Source organism: Ictalurus punctatus, chromosome 18, assembly GCF_001660625.3.
Source record: "Ictalurus punctatus breed USDA103 chromosome 18, Coco_2.0, whole genome shotgun sequence".
NCBI classification, from domain to species: domain Eukaryota; kingdom Metazoa; phylum Chordata; class Actinopteri; order Siluriformes; family Ictaluridae; genus Ictalurus; species Ictalurus punctatus.
Genome location: NC_030433.2, coordinates 6,659,195 through 6,676,434, shown reverse-complemented (window position 1 = coordinate 6,676,434; position 17,240 = coordinate 6,659,195). Strand labels below are relative to the sequence as shown.

The following is a 17,240-nucleotide window of genomic DNA, read 5'->3' as shown; positions in this document are numbered from 1 at the left end:
TCGAACGGTCTGTTTTGTCTCCAAACACGGAGACGTCTCTTTCACCGATATACACTAGGGTTTACTCTCTTTATCTGCCAGGAGTTTCTTCTTCGTGCACTTCTGATAGTAACATAATACGACTTATCTAGCTAGCGTACGTTAACCGGGAGCTCATTGGCCGATGAGAACAGCAGTTTAAACCACCGTGATGAAGAAAATTCCTGAAATAAACAGCGCAGCTTGTCTTTCTCCCTTCGTTTGTGTTGAAGTGTGTGTGTGTGTGTGTGGGCTGAAGCTGTAGTGGGTGGATGCTGTGTTTTTTTGTTTTTTTTTACAGCCTGTGAGGGTCTGCGTGAACAAATGCCAGGACTGTAATCTCATTGCTTTTGGAAAACGTTTTGCACCTGCATGCCGTAACACGCTGCTCTTATTATGATGATAAATCCTTTCTGGAAAACTATTGCTTGTAAAAAGAAATGTGCCATGTGTCTCAATGGGTAGATGTGCACACACACACACACACACACACACACACACACACGGATTGATGCCGTCAGTGTGAGTATTTTACGAGGCTGAAGAGCTCATCAACCCCTCATTTACTCACAGCTGCCCATTCAAAATGCTCTCATCCTGTTCAGTCGAATCTCAATGGCGCAGGATTGTGTGTGTGTGTGTGTGTGTGTGTGTGTGTGTGTGTGTGTGTGTGTGTGTGTGTGTGTGTGTGTGGGGAGCATCAAGTTATGCATGTTGGTTTAAAGCGCCTGTTCTCATTATCGCACATCGCACCTTTAAACACTTCGCAATGATAATATTACTGTTTTGTTATCTCTCTCTCTGTCTGTGTCTCTAGCTGGAGGATTGTATAATTCTCCCCGGAGGACGGATCCTCTCGTCTAGTCGAGCGGCGTGGAAGAGTCGCAGGTCAGAAGCCCCTCCCACTTTGCGTTGTGGTGTGTTCTCCTGCTTGCCTGTCGGAGCTGGAGCTCTGCATGCTTCTTCCCTCTCAGTTTGCCCGCCTGTGTTGCACGCTTTCTTTTTCTTTTGCACGTTCCTTTTGGGTTCTTCATGTTCAGTCTTCTGGGATTTTCTTTCAATCCAAACTTGCCCGTTCTTCCAGTAAACGCCTCCTCCTGTGCTTCATGTTTTTGTTACGGTGTGGTTTTGTTTACCTTTTGTGCCGCCTGGTCCTGTTTCTGTCTGGTTCAGCTGACCGAGCGTTTTTTCCCTCCATCATGATGATGATGATGATGAAGATGAACAACTACTCGTCATTTTTCTTCTTTCATTTTCGTCTACTCTGTGTCTGTGTTCATGTCTCTGCACATGCGAGGCTCTCTTTGTGTTTGTCGCTCTGTATTTATGTATGTATCTGTGTGTCTCTCTATGTTGTTTTCTTTGCCCCCCCCCCCCCCCCCCCCCCTGTGCTTGTGTGTCTCTCTCTCTGTCTCAGTGTGTGTCTCTCTGTGATTGGTGATTCTCTCTCACCCTCGCTCTCTCGCTCTCTCTCTCTCTCTCTCTCTCTCTCTCTCTCTCTCTCTCTCTGTCTGTGTGTGTCTCTCTCCATGTCTGTGTGTGTGTGTGTGTGTGTGTGTGTGTGTGTCTCTCTCAGTGTGCATCTGAGTTGTGATTCTCTTTTTGTGTCTATCTCTCTCTAAGTGTCTGTATGATGTGTGTGTGTGTGTGTGTGTGTGTGTGTGTGTGTGTCTCTCTCTCTCTCTCTCTCTTTCTCTCTCTCTCTCTCTCTCTCTTTGTGTGTCATACTCCTTCTTTTTTCCTTCTCCTCCCCTTCTTTCGCCACGTGACCTCACCTGGTTAAGTGTCAGTGTTCTGCCTTCAGTTATTTTTTGGAAGGCGTGTGTGTGTGTGTGTGTGTGTGTGTGTGTGTGTGTGTAAGCTGCATGTATTCCTCACCGTGTTACCCCGTAGCTGTATGCGGAAGATGAACCTGACAAGGGAAGTGTTTCACTTCTGCATTAAAGCAGCACAGTGAAGCGAGAGATTAAACACTTCAGCAAACCCAGCACCGCTTTTCCCTGATCACTTCTGCTGCCACACCCTCACACCCTACTCATGGGCATGAAGAATCAAGAGGCTCAGTGTAACACACTCCCTGTGTGTGTGTGTGTGTGTGTGTGTGTATATGTATATGTATGTATATATATATGTATGTGTGTGTGTGTGTGTGTGTATATGTATGTATGTATGTATGTATGTGTGTATATATATATATATATATATATATATATATATATATATATATATATATATATATATATATATATATATATATATATATATATAGTTTGTTTGTTTGTTTGTTTGTTTTTATTATGTGTGTGTGTGTGTGTGTGTGTGTTAAATGAGTGCTTTCCTGTGTGTTTGCCAGCATCCAGGCCCAGCACACTCGTTCACACTGGTGCCAGAGGACGCTTTGAGTTTTCTCAGCGGTGCTCCGCAGGGTTTTTTTGTCTGCGCCGACCCTAAATCAGTGTGCAAAATCGGCGTGCCGTCTAAGAACTCGCAGGTGGGAGACTTCACGGCCTTGTAGAGCAGGAAACGGTCTGATCTATCGCGGGGAAAACCGCCGCGTTTACGACGCGCGTTTTGAAGCGAGCCCGCAGAGACACGACTTTTATAGACCGAAGATGAAAAGCGCGCCGAGCAAAAGCGAACGCGAAAATCCACCCCAGACAACACTTCACATATCGATCTGTTCTTTAATATCTGCCATTTTACATCTTCATCTGCGTCCCAAAGGGATTCAGCCCTCGCTTCTTCTCGACATGAACGGAGTGATGCAGCGGTGCTTTAGTGCTTCGATCTTGTCCAGCTCCTCGTCCGAACCCTCTGCTCACCAGGTCCGCTTCCAGAGCTGCGACTTTCATGCTAATACCACGCTTTGTGACTTAGATCGCAGACTAGCCGAGCCGATTCTCTTGACATAACTCTTCGTATAGCTGCGTTGCATTCTGGGACTTTGAGTCCCGGCAGTGTCTCCGCTACGTCTCTGCTGGATTTCTCATTAATATGACGTTGGAAAACAGTGAGTGAGAAAAGAAGCTCTTGGTCTGTTGTTGTTGTTGTTGTTGTCGTCGTTGTTTTTTAGGTTCTAACGGCAAAACCTGACTTGTGTAGCACCAGAATCATTAAACGCATTGCAAATATTTTAATAAAAACCTATTTTAGTAACGTTTCAGGCCGGAAGGTTCGTCCAGGTTTAAACCACGGCATATTTGTGGTTTTTAAATCGGATGGCCCTGCTTTAGAAAGTCTGACATGAACACTGTGTACGTATTAATGACGGGTTCTAGAGCGCCGTAATACAATCCACTAATCCGCTCCAGCGTGCTCTCAGAGGTCTGGGTGTTGCATGTAACCGGTATTACAGCAATTCCAGGCCTGTGCGAGGAAGGAAACTCGTTCCGAAAACTTATTCGCTCTTAAATGCTAGAGCTCACAGGTGTCCATGCTTATTTAGAGAGAGGAGGAAACTGGAAACTAAGCTCCTCGGGTTATATATACACATGCACGCGCACACACACGCACACACGGAGGAAAAGGGTCACAGTTACTGGCACTCTTTAAAAGTGATCCTGTTCTTCTGAGGTTAAAACCTGATCTGTCTTCAGAGTGCACACACACTGGACACCTGCGGTCGGACATCTTAGATCAGGCCTGAGATTTTGCTTTTGATCTTTAGTGGCTCTCAGAATATCCTCCCATTATCCCCCCCAACCACACACACACACACTGACGCGCGCGCACACAGACGAAGGTCTTTTAAGTAGGAATTCATCCACCATATTTCAGTTGTTGCCACGGTGATATAAATGATTTTTTTTTTTAACGTTGTGCCATCTCTCATCACCACCACTACAGTTTTAGTCTCTAGAGCAAGATTTCTGCTTCAGTAACACATCATACACTCCATCAGTGGTCACCAACCCTGTTCCTTGGAGAGCTGCCTTCCCGAAGACTCTAGCTCCAACCATAATGGTGCCCACCTGACCATCTAATCATTGTTCTTGACCAACTAAAACAGGTGTGTTTTAGATTTCGCTTGGAGATGAATCCTCCAGGAAGTTTCAGCAGATCTCCAGGAACGGGGATGGTGACCACTGCACTTTATATGGACGAAAGTATGTGGACACCTGACCACGTGGTTCTTCTCCAAAAACCGCTGCCACAAAGTCGGACGCAGGCGATCGTATAGAACACCTTCATACGCTGCTGCTTTACAATTTCCCCTCACTGGAACTAAGACGCCCGAACCTGTTCCACCAGCATGACGATGCACCCGTGCACAAAGCGAGCTCCATGAAGACATGGTTTGGAGTGTAAGATCTCGAGTGTCCTGCACAGAGCCCTGACCTCAACCCACTGGAACTACATCCTAAGGTAGCTTTTAAAGCCAAACTTGAGTTATAGCAGCGGTAAACCACCGTTATAGACTTGGACCAGACTTATCCTGCTTGTCATCTGGTCACAAAACCAAAAAAAACCTCTTTCCCATGCAAAACTTTGCAGCGTTACTTATCCCTGACGGTTACAAAATGCTGACACTGGAGACTCCTTCCAAAATTTCCTTCCATCAGTACACAAAAAGCTAGTTTAGTGCTGGAATTTAACATGGAACATGTTTGATCCTAAGACACATTTTATACAAGCCTATTAATTGTTCTATATGATTTTAATAATTGAATAATAATAATTATTATTATTCCGTTTTGGGTTTTGGCCAAGAATTTGAGCTCCTCTGTAGTTCTCTCTTCCTTGTGCAATGCATCTGCTTCAGTTTAAATCATTATATAGGCTCTTTTTTTTTTTTTTATGATGTTGTGTGTGAGAGAGGGGGAGTGTTATGAGGAAGTTGTGGTGTTTTTACTGGCGTCTCATCAAGGCAGTAATTTTCTTGTGGTTAGGAAATACAAGCAGGGGCTGCTGGGTAATAAGATGGGATATGAGGAAGAAGGTAAGATGTGACTGCATTCGAGTCCTCCTTATTTATTTATTTATTTTTTAAATATATATACACCTCCACACGCACACACGGTGTCTTGTATTATTGTTTATTATGGAACTATATATAACTATAGGTAGTCACGCATGCACAATAAAGGATGCTTCTTTAATGTTTGAAGTACAGAAATCTTTCCTCGGAGAAAGCTTCCTACAAGGTCATGTTTCAGGTTTTCCGGTCTTTGTGAAGAGGTTTGGGTTTGGTCAAAACAAACCCAAATACACAAAGAGGAAAGTAAATATGCGCACACACAAAAGAATGAAGAGCAATTGTTTATCCACCTATGAGCGTTTCATTGCTCAGATTCCTGCAGTGTAGGAGCACTGGATCTGCTCTATATGCAGGTAAGTGCATTCTTCTAAAACCCATCATTAACGCTGTACACACTGTTCCGTCTCATTTTGCCTAATGGGAGGATTCTCCGGATTAAACTGAAGAGAGGGTGTGATTCCGCGATAAAACTCTGATTGAAGTTCAGTCAGCCGTGAACCTGGCTCTTCATTTGAGTTCACTCGGGCGTCTGTTGTTGTTCTTTTTTTAACTGTGAGTGGATCGACGCGTTTCATCGCTCAGATGCCTTCAGCGTAGTAGCACTGGATGTACTGTAGATACCGGTAAGGAAACTATGTCCGAGTTCCCTTAAAGCCCATAATCAATGCCTTGTACCCTGCTACCTTGTATCTCTTCCTTGTTTTCCTAACGGGAGGATTCTTGGGATCGAACCGAAGACAGTTTGGACCGATGCACCAATCGAAGTTCAGTCCGTCGTGAACTTGGTGGCCCAAAGCCGTCTACTCTTTATACAAGTTTATTTGGATTCCCGTTCTTTTGATGGTAAGTGGATCTACAGGTTTTGTTGATTCCTGCAGCGTAGTACAGCTGGATGTACACTGTAGATACAGGTAGGGAAACGATACCTCCATGTCCCTTAAAGCCTGTAATCAAGCCCGTGAACATTATGCGTCATCACTTCCCTTTTTGCCTGATGAGAGGATTCGTGGGATTGAACTGAAGAGAGGCTGGGCCAAGACATTTGAGTCGGTCGTGAACCTGGGCACGGCTAAACTCCAAAATCCCTTCGTTTTAATTCACTGTGGATCCTGTTCTTTTAAAGGCATTTGGATCGACGTGTTTCACTGCTCAGATTCATGTAGCATAAAACCGCCGGATGTACTGTAGATGCAGGTAGGGAAACGAAGTCTCCCGATTTTTCCCTGAACCTTCTGTACGTTGTATGCAATCTCATCCCTGTTTGCCTAATGGGAGCTTTCTTGGGATCGAACTGGAGAGAGGCTGTGAGGCAGGCAGTCGTGTACTTGGTGCCACAGAAGAGATCCAAAGCGTCTGCTCTTCATGTTGCTTCACTGGGACGCTAGTTCTTTTAATGGTAAACGGATCTACGTGGCTTAAAATGACATGTGCAAACCTGCACTTCACTGCGTACTATAAGTGCTTCATTGCTCGGATTTCTGCAGCGTCATAGCGCTGGATTTGCTTCAGGTAGGTAAACTCTGTCCCGGAGTTCCCTCAGAGACTATAATCGAGGCCTTGCACGTTGTGGTCCAGCTCTCCACGGTTTTCCTAATGGGAGGATTCTGAGGATTGAACTGAAGAAAGGCTGCAGTTGTACACAGAAACACTGTTCAGGTCAGTCACGCTGAGCTTCCAACTGTGTGTACTTCATTTTAATTCACTCGGACACCTGGTCTTTTAACGGTAAGTGGATGTACTTCCTGTAGTGTGATACCACTGGATGTACTGTAGATACAGGTAGGGAAACTAAGTCTGAGATTTCCCTTAAAGCCCGAAATCAAAGTTTCGCACACTGTACTCCATGTCGTTTCGCCAAACGGGAGGAATGACCCGAAGAGAGGCTGCGATCCTGCGTAGAAACTCTGACTGAAGTTCAGTCAGTCACAACTGAGCTCCAAAGTGTCTCCTCTTCATCCTAGTTCGCTCGGACACCTGTTCTTCAAACTGTAAGTGGATCTACGTGGCTTGAAATGCCATTCGCTAGCCTGCGCCCCTCTGCACTGTTTAGCGTATCCTCCGATTGTGTCTTTCCCTCCCCCAGGGCTTCGGGTTTCTCATAGTGTAGATTCTCCTCTTGACATTCTGAGCGACGTGACGTGATGTTGTCCTCTACACACGCTCTGCTGGGAACACATGCTCTCCCGTGGCACAGGGAAAGTCCATCGTGTCCGTCTAAAAGCGTCCGCTGCAGGTGGCGACGAGAAGCGGAATTTCGTGTGAACGACAGTAACAGACCTGACCACAGCACCAGCCCTCTGCTGCGTTCCATCTCTCCGTCAAGGATATAATCACACTAAATATGGCTTCCTGTTACGTTACTTCTGCTTTAGAGAACAGACTGCTTGAGTACTTTAATCATGTTGGTAAAGTTTGGAACCTACGAGTGCTTTTACATCAGTGTGAGCCGATGTTAAAATTAAAGCTTAGTCAATTCAGGCTTCTTTTTTTTTTTTTTTTTTGAAGGAGAGCTGGAAAGGCCAGTAATTACGTTTTACAGTGATGGTGTGTGTGTGTGCGTGTATGCGCCCACACTGGTTTAGAACCTAGAATTAGAATTACAGTTGAGTGCAAAAGTTTTGACACCCTAAGGATAAAATCGAAGACATTTCATTTGCAGCAACAGCGCAGATCTGTTTAACAGAGGTTTCTTCATTGTTACGATGTATATTTTAACTTTTAATAACTTTTAAAACGGTTAAATATTATTAAACTGTTACGTTTTTATTAATAGTGCTCTTTCAAAATATTTTGCACTTGCCGTTTTCTCAATATGTTACTTGGCCTGACTTACTTGTTGAACCTGATTGGAGCTTAATTCTCACTTTGACTAGGAAACATTTCCTAAATGTTTCAAGCGCAGGCATTTCTACACATGTAATATAAACGATAGTCATTTGATAACGTCACTCTTTCACAGTACTAGGATCAGAGGGTGACTTAAAACGAACAAACACTGCCCCCCCTTCATTTCTTTCTCCTCTTCCCTCTCAGCTCGTGCGAGTTCTGTAGGGAATGCAGTGTTTTGGGGCTCTAAATATAGGCTTTTTTTCTTTTCTTTTCTTTTTACTGTAGCTGACCCTTCATGTGTCTTTAGTGTGGTCACTCCAGGCCTGTGCTAGCTCAGCACCCTCTCCATATACTGCAATTATATGCAAAAGTATCTATTTTGTGTTGCGGTGTTGCCAAGTGCTCTCAAAGTCCCCGCTTTGGAAAATCGATGCCCTACGTGTTCGGAAAAACGACACCGGAAATGGACTTGTCCGGCGTGTATCGCTGTTGAGCTTGCTGAAGCTCCAGAGGTGCACCCCCAGACGTGCCAACTTCTACGGTTTAGTCGTAGCATTTACGAATTTGACTCCTTGCTACGGTACTCTTCTGCTTTTTCATCTAAAGTAGCATTCAGACCAAATGCAAATAAAATTCACCCGGTGGAAGAACCAGTTCTCAGAAAGGGAAAGGAAGGCAGTTACTCGGTTTCATGCAGACGTAAGCTTGACCTCTGAATTTGCAAGCGTTGATTTTGTGACTCAATAGAAAACAAGTGGACGGGGCTGTGGGCTCAGTGGCTGTTAGCATGGAGCTTTCAGGTCAGACATACGCTAGCATTTTTCCCCCCTCTCTCTGCATGCTGGGATTTTCTCGGGAGCGCCGTTGGCGCCTCTGCAAATCCGATTTGTGTAGTTCAGTCTTGTTTTAGTTCCTTAAAACTGTTGGTGATCTCTCTAATGGACTTCTCATGTCTTTTTCCACTGGCATCATGAAACAAATGAACAAATAGTCTTGTTGATTTGTATGCCTGAAGAGATGAATCGGCCCGAGGTGTTGAACCATGCGGAGATTACGAATTCCGATCCTATGGGATGGCTGATGAGTAACAGCTGGAGGGCAGTGAAAGCTGACTGACGTTCTTCTAGTTCTCGTTTCATGTCCTTAAGCTTTTTCAGCTGTGTATATAATCATCTGCTCCAGGTTAACGCCCACAGATCGGTTACATTAGTTGTGGTAACCTTTTTTGACATCCCTCCTTGACCTTTTTTTTTTTTTACCTTTGATTAGAGAGAGTGAGAGAGAGTGAACACATGAAGAGATCACAGCTCTTTCGAATGATGACGTGATTAGTGTGTCAGATCTGCTGCTTATTCATTATACAGTGGATAACTTCACCTGGATATCATAGACTTGAAGCTAAAACTCTTTCCAGCAGTCTTCTTCCTGACTCTACAGTGTAGAAGAGTAACGATTTATATTCTCACTGTCCGGTGTCACCCGGAAGAGGATGGATTCCCTTTTGAGTCTGGTTCCTCTCAAGGTTTCTTCCTCGTGTCGTCTCGGAGTTTTTCCTCACCACCCCATGACGGTTGGCTTGCTCATTGGGAATAAATCTATATCTATGTCCGGATATCTGTAAAGCTTCAAAGACTCGTCATTTATAGCCACCAGACGTCGATCATCGTCTACGTCCACTGTGGTAGCGGTATTGTGTTACTCTGCAGATTGGAGCAAAGCTCCGAGACGCTACATGTCCTGATGCTTACACATCCTTACACAACTAGTGATCTTGGTCTCAGACGTTCATATACAACATGTTAGCGGATACACTTTGAGGGGTTTTTTTTCTTCTTCTTTCTTCTCCCAGTTGGGAATATGTACGGGTTCTGTTGAGATGGTTGAGTCTAACAACAGTGATCTTCTGCATAGGATAAGTACTCTATAACGAACGCCTCTTGAGAGAGTGAAGGATTGTGGGAGAGTTCAGTGAGAAAGCACATTCTGCCAGAAAGGCATTTTGGGTCGAGGCTGAGTGGCACCATATTGATTCCCGATCAATGTGCCATGTGAGCGGCTGCCGGGGCGAGGAGGAGACACACAGTGACGGATATTGTGTGAAAGAGACTTTGGCAGGAGCTGAATGTTTTGGATAGTCACATGGCTGCCCAGTGGGCGTGATGCCACTGGCTGTGACCCATTTCCATTACTGAGGTGGCGAGAACTGGTCGTATGAGGCAAATGTCAAACACAATGCAGGACGCATTCAGTAGGGTTTGTTTTTTTCTTTCTATACAGCATATAAAGTGTGTTTAGTGTCTGATTCCAGTGCGATGTTGCCATCTGTAGTGTTCTGCTGAAGATCTGGCAAGCGTATTGGTGTGTAACTGTAATGAAAACGCTGACTAGCCAGTGTTACCCTACCATCTTTTATGAAACTGGAAATACGCGAGTTCGAAAGTTTGCAAGTTCGAATCCAGACGATGCCACTGCCATCTGTGGCCAAGGTCCAGAGAGCAAAACTGTACTGTGGGAGGGAAGGAAGACGTTACTCTCTCTCCCCTGTCAATCACAGTGACGTGAGCCAATCACAGACATCTGCGGGTTCACGTATGCGGAAGAGGGCGGATAGCGGTCGGTAGCTATTGTGTGACGGGGAGAGTTAGCTAGTGGGTGGGAATTGTCAGGTGACCAAATTGGGGAGAAATATTTGGTGAAATAAATAACCCTAAATCCAGTGTACATTCAATCTATTTCCACCCTGTACTGTAAACACAGTGTAGCGAGTTCATTTGTTGGGCATGCTACCAAAATAGCCAACCTTGTTTATAAGTAAACAACAAGGTAAAACACTCATCACGACGTTCTTAGGAAGTAATCAACGACAGCGACGTGTCCCGATTTGAAGCGCTGTTACTCTTGCCAACGTTTTCTAACAGCACGTCCTGAAGTGTTTGCATTTATATTTCTCATATATACATATATACATGCACAATTTGCCAACACTAACGTTATTTTACGTATTAAAGAACGCGTACCTTTTACAGTTGTGTTACGCGCCCATGAGACGACCATAAATGTAAATGAAACGTATGTAAATGAACCAAGAAAGATGACACCTGGAGGACTGTTGGTTTGTGCTTTTAGCGATTGTAGTGTTGTAGTCGTGAGTTTATGCGTTGGCATTATATTGCGATTTATGCCAGGTGTTGAAGTCGGTATGTCAATTACGCAATCAAAGCGAATACATGCCGTAAACGTTTCTCTAACGTGGTACTTTTGACACGTGGTGTCACGTTGTTGTAACTCGTAGCAAGAGAATGGATGTGAGTGAACGACATGTCGGTAGGGTTTGTTAAATTAATTAAAAAATATATATACTCTAATTTGTTTGGGACGTCTGAAGGCGTTAATGGATAAATTCGTTAGTACCGGGATCAGTGATCAGTTATTTCCAAGTTCGCTGTCTGTCTGGTTATGTGATGGTCGGTGCTAATGTCGCTACGAGGTTTGGATGTGCTCAACTTTTATTTAGTGTCTCGTTTGTCGGACTCGGACAGGACGTCCTTGTATTAAAACTTTCCATGCTAAGCAATCCTGGCACTGGACCTCGATGGACGCTGAGGTCTCGGAGGAAGACGATGGAGTAAATCCGAAAGGGAAGGCCTGAGAGTAAAAGTAAAAGGGTTGGGTAACTTTTAGAAAAAGATTTCTCCCCTCGAGGCTTTTTTTTTTTTTTTTTTTTTTTTAAGTTTTTTTAAGTTTTTTAAAAAATTTTTTAGTTTTCCGTAAGCTTTAAGCTTTCGCTCGGAGAATTCTGGACTTTCCCCTGAAGTATAGACGAGGTGAAAACGAAAAAGGATATGACTGAAGAAGCCTCGTGACGTGCTTTTGAAGTGCTACTCCGCTCCAGGCGATTCCATCCAGCATGTCAATAAGTCTTACCTGTGGTACCGCCGTGCCGACATGATGAGCTGACGAATTTGTTGCCACGGCAACAGGCGTCCATGCCAACGCACTCGTCTTTCTTTGGGCGGAATTCCAGTCAGGCATTCATTCGGCAGGTCTTTTCTTTCTTCCCTTGCTTGTCTTTGTCTGGTCTTTGATGCGCGTACAGATGTTTGCGCTCGAGGTTCTTTGTGCTTTTGTTCCGCACGCAGAATGCGGCGTTACACCGCATGGAACACCTACGCTGCGAACTATTAAAGCCTTTTCATGCACAACACATTTGTTATCTCGAACCCTGAACTCGCCCGAGATCGTATTTCTCCACTCCAGACACTTTCATGAAGCGCGGAAGGCTTTGGCGCGTGGGGTTTTCGTGCGACGCTTATCGCCTAGAAATGAGCAGGAAATCTTCCCTTTGGTATTTCTGCGCAAACACGGTCGGCGCGCTCATCTCTTCAGACCCGCAGAAATCCTTTCAACGAACCGTAAAAGCCTGAAAACCTGCTCGACAAGATCTTAATGCCGTCCCTTCCTCTCCGACACGCGATGGGATATTCACGAGGCTCGGACTGAAGCGCACACGCACACAATCTGCTTTGTTTTCTTCATATCAACTTCCAGAATATATTCATTGTTTTACTGCTTTAAAAAGCCCTCAAGGCATCGTGATGTCCCTCAGATACGGCTTCAAGTTCTCATATTACTGTTATTATTTTGCACACTGCCTACTCTCAGGTTAAGAACCCAGCTTTTCCACCTTTTAAGTCTGGAGTTCTCAGGTTTCCCCGATCGAGTGGAATGCTGACTCTGTAAAGACCGGGTTGTCCATAACCACTGATAAGCTCTTCTTTGGTGAGACTTTTAACCGAGCGCCTGCGTTCTCGCTCTGTCACACGTAAAAGCGAGTCGAAAGAGAAGAGACCAGCATGGAGGTAGGGCACTTACTTTTTCTCGGATAAGACGTACAGACGCGCCCGAGTCACTTCAGGGAAAGACTCTTCAGGTGCTTAAACTTGCGGTCGTATTACAAGTGCTGGATTAGCACTGTTTTTTGTTTTGTTTTAAACTAGTGTTGTTGGGTTGTTGTTTTTTTTTTATTAATGGCGTGACACTGCTTTGTGGGTTTTTTTTGACCGGCTGCCAAAACTCTTCCCGCTTCAGAACATGTCGGCTCTGTTTTGTTTTAATAAGGATGTCACGTCGAAGTCGGATTGAAATACGGCGCACTCTCCCGACGGAGTTATAGCTTCTCGTGCCCGTACGTGCTTTCTTAAGCCTACCCGATTACGTAACGTTATAGCAGTGACGAGCGAGGATACGCCGAGAGTAAAGTCGAGGTAAACACGGCATTCGGACTCGTCTTGGTTTTTTTTTTTTTTCCTTTCGTTCTTCGTCGGTTTTCCAGTTCGTTAGCCACGTTTTCATAACACTTTGATTATATTAAACAGATCGATACTGCATTGAATCCGAAGCTGTTGGAATTGATTTGGAATATTCCCAAAAAATTATTCTTTCGTGAAATAATTTCTATCGCGCAGACGTTTAATTAAAGATGAAATCGGCTACTTTTTAAACGCAAAACACGGTTTCTTAGGAAGCTTGTGATGTGCATCGTAGAAATGTCTCCACCTTTATTATTCATTTCATAAATCTGCCGAGTAACATGTCGCAGCGGATGAATCGAAGCCGTGGTCGTGAGAGTTTTAATCTCGGGAGTTGTAATCTTTCGGCTGCGAGCGTGAAGAATGGCAGGCCTGTGTTTGGTGTGTGAGCACACCCTGCTTTAACCACAGCCCTGCTCTCACAGTCATCTGAGCTCTGTTAGGCCTTGGATGCCTCTGGAGAACCTGCTGTAACCCCATCCTTTCACGAGCAGCAGCAGGGTGGAAACGCATTTGGATTAGATCAGATTTTTTTTTTTTTCCCCCCCCAGAAAATGTCTTAAACCGCACTGAAACGTACATGTGATTTTTGAAAACACTCGCGTGTGCATGCAAGCCCAGTAGAAGAATAACGTTAAGGACATGGACGTGCATACTGGGACACAGATAAGGGAAAATCCGGAAACGCAGTCTCCAGCAACAACAATCTCTGATTGGACGTTGTCCCAAAAGCTTTTAGTTTACTCAGGGCTTATCCAAAATCTCCATTCGTGTATCACCCAACCCCCCCCAACCCCCCCCCCCCCCCCCATCTAAATGTAACTAAAATGAATGAAATTACAGAGCAGCCACGATCAATCGAGTCCTAGTACATTTATAACTTTCGCAAAACCCAAAACAGGCATGCGCAGGTTCATGCTGTGATGTCATTGTTTTCAAAAACAGGGAAAATGGTGCTTTAAAAATGTCTCCACGTTACGGGGGTGTTTTCAGACAGCTTCAGACTCCAAACTGTGGACGGGATGCCAAAGCGCAGAGAAAACGCTGTGTTTTTGGATCTATCCGTATACGTGTGGGCGGGGCCTGAAATGACTGCACGATGGAACGTCTACGTGCTCTCGAGAAATATTCGGTGACTCGCTAAATGCCGGCAGATTTTCCTGAAATATTCAACGTACGTGAGAACACCGTCAGCTGACGGAGCTGGCTCCGGCAAACCTGACAATAAGTCGTGAGAGTGCTTTATCATCCTCGGTGCTAATTTTGGCCTCGCATGTGTCCTGACTTCTGTTTGAACCCCCCGTGTCGGCCCGAGGCCAGGCCGTTCGAGCTGCACGGAGTGTAAACGATAATGTTTTGGAACGACCGGCTGCTCAGCTGCTCCGACTCAGCCCAGGAAGGCATACCGTTGCTAGGTATTTATCTTCCGTGTATCGGGAAGCTCAAGGCTTTAGCGCAAATGAGAATTTTTGATGGCAGAGACGCTGTGTTTGTGCTTCTATGTCTTCTCGTTTCTCGTTAGTGATTTCCTCCAAGCGCGTTCAAAATGCCGTGGCTTCGTGTGTCTCGGAGGAAGCACAAGGTCGGACAAAGTTAACAGCGAACAATATGTTTCAGCGGAGGTTGTTCAAGTGCAGGTCAATGAGCTGTGATACTGAGGGCTGTTCAGTTGTTTGTTTCATTCACAAAAACCCTGTAGTTATGTGCATATTCAATTCAATAGCACTTGTAACAATAGACTTTTGTCACAAAGTAGCTTGGCAAGAAAACACCCCGAAACAGCATGAGGAAGAAACCTTGAGAGGAACCGGCCTCAGATAAGGAACCCATCCTCTTTTCACCATCGAGTAGATAGACAGGGCTAGGGTCTTGTTACTCTGCCGGAAGTCACATCCCAAAAATATCAGAGTTGTTATATTTATTAATGAGTTCTTAGAGCTATTAGGCTGCTAGACAGGTCAAATAGGTTTAATCCAACCCTTAATAACTCATTAACAATAGGCCTGTAAAAGAATCCTCTGAAAACAATCAGAAGCTGAAACCTAATGGCAAATCTAACCAAAACGTGTCATGTAAACGAAACATTCTAAATATTTGAACGTTTTGCAGATGCCTGGAATAGATATAAAGAGTATGGTTTAAGGAGATTGTATGGTATTAGTATAAGTATAGTCTAGAGGGATTGAGTTAGAAGCCTTTATTTGTCACTTTACAGTACAGCACAGTGGAAATTCATTTTTCCGCATATCCCAGCTTCTTAGGGAGCTGGGGTCAGAGCGCAGGGTCAGCCATGATACAGTGCCTCTACAGCAGAGAGGGTTAAGGGCCTTGCTCAAGGGCCCAAAAGTGGCAGCCCCCTGACCTTCTGATCAGTAAGCCAGAGCCTTAACTGTTGAGCCACCGTGTAGTCTGGTCTGGAGATATGGAGTGAAGTATGGTGTGTGTGTGTGTATATGTGTGGGGTATAGGATTTTGCATATGGCCTAGAAATATTGACAATGCAACATAACCATGGACTGTCTTCTAAAACTATGGATTATCATCTAGATTTACGCTCTAGAACTATGGGGTGTGCTCCAGAACCATGGAGTATGCTCTAACACACATGCCCGAGAACTACGGAGTTTGATCTAGAACTGAAGTGCACAGGCTAGATTTGAGACAGCCCATGTATTAACAGGTATATAATTGTTACGTTATTGACTTAAACAGGTTTATCAAAGCAATAGACTGCATTGCACTCTCCAGGACTGGAGTCTGAGCGGTCCTAAACCTACCACATAAATATTATGTATAATGTATTATATATTTTTTTTTCTTGAACATGTTATAAAATGAAATAAATATTTATTTAATGCTCTCTGAACTGAAAAAAACAAAACACGTAGTCTTTATATCTTGCTCTGCTTTGGTGGTGGTGATGGCTTTACCTGTAGGCAGACTTAGTGTGTGTTGAGACCCCTGCAGGTAAAGATTGGTATTGCAGGCAGTGACATGAATTTTAAGCCAACCATCAGCTCTGCAATTTTAAATAATCTGTAGTGTCTGTGTGTGAACTAGCCTAACGAACACAGACATTGTGTTTTTGCTGTTTAGTAAACAATGCTAGATATTGTTCCTCTTGTAGCGATTAATTGTGTACAGTTTTTGTTGTTTTGTTTTTGTTTCACATCTTTTGCATGTTCATGTGGGTAAAGCTGCCACAGAGGAAGTAGTGGGGGTTTTTTTGTTTAGTTTTTAAGCATGTGAGCAGCGTGATGAGTCTCTCTTTGTCTCAGACACTGACTGTACTGCGTAGGTCATCTCTCTGTCTCTCTCACTCTCTCTCTCTCCTTTACTCTTTCTCTCTCTTTGCTTATCAGAAATGTCGATCTGTCTTTCACAGAGGTAACCTCACGCTACCCAAGATCCCAGAGTCTAACATGGCTCTCAGCGTGCTGGGAGTTTTCCTGGGATTGCTTCTGGAAGTTTCCGCTCACGGGCCATCCAGCGTTCCCAGGACTTCGTGGAGACGTGAAGGTACAATCGCTTCTAATTAGACCTCGGAAATTTCCCCGGTTTTATTGTGTTTGAGTCTGGCGTAGACCGCAGGGTTTAAAGAGCAAACGCAATAAAACTACAAGTTTCCATTTGCTGTTTTTTTGTTCTTTTTAAACCACAGTGATATCTGTGTGTAGTCTATATTAAAGTTTTGTGTTCGTCTCCGTGGATAAGACTCGAAGCATCGTGTAACAAGTGTTTAAAGGTTTGTTTGGTTTGGTTTGGTTTAATGTAAAGTACTGGTGCTTTCTGAAAGTAATCCTGACACTTCCCTATTTATAAACTCTCCAGAAAGGTTTAGTCAGAGTTGTGTGAAGTACCTGATAGTCATACATGAGTAAAGATGCCTTTCTGGAAAATAAACACGGTTATTTTCTCAAGTAGATGATAATAGGTGCAGTGAAAGATAATAAATAGGGTGGTGTTATGAAGCGGAGACGCCGCTACCACCCTGAAAGCTGATTGTTTTCCTATAACGGCACGCTCCAAAGTATTTCATTCCGCCTACGCCACAGAAATTTGCCAACCGTTACAGTTCTGTATTCATCCAAGAACAAGAAGTAATT

General features: G+C 44.3%; 1 protein-coding gene across 8 annotated transcripts in view; it reads left to right on the top strand.

Annotated features, from left to right (window-relative positions):
• Window positions 1–17,240, top strand: part of sema4d (sema domain, immunoglobulin domain (Ig), transmembrane domain (TM) and short cytoplasmic domain, (semaphorin) 4D) — a 66,984-nt gene that overhangs the window by 24,194 nt on the left and 25,550 nt on the right. For 4 of the 8 annotated variants that reach the window (XM_047162056.2, XM_017492707.3, XM_017492709.3 and 1 more), the window contains exon 3: window positions 16,520–16,653. In XM_047162056.2, coding sequence (XP_047018012.1) covers window positions 16,520–16,653 — 134 coding nt within the window. Of the gene's footprint in view, window positions 1–835; window positions 907–12,070; window positions 12,685–16,000; window positions 16,429–16,519; window positions 16,654–17,240 lie in introns of those variants that run through there. The other 4 variants (XM_017492713.3, XM_047162055.2, XM_017492715.3 and 1 more) reach the window with 3 other exon arrangements.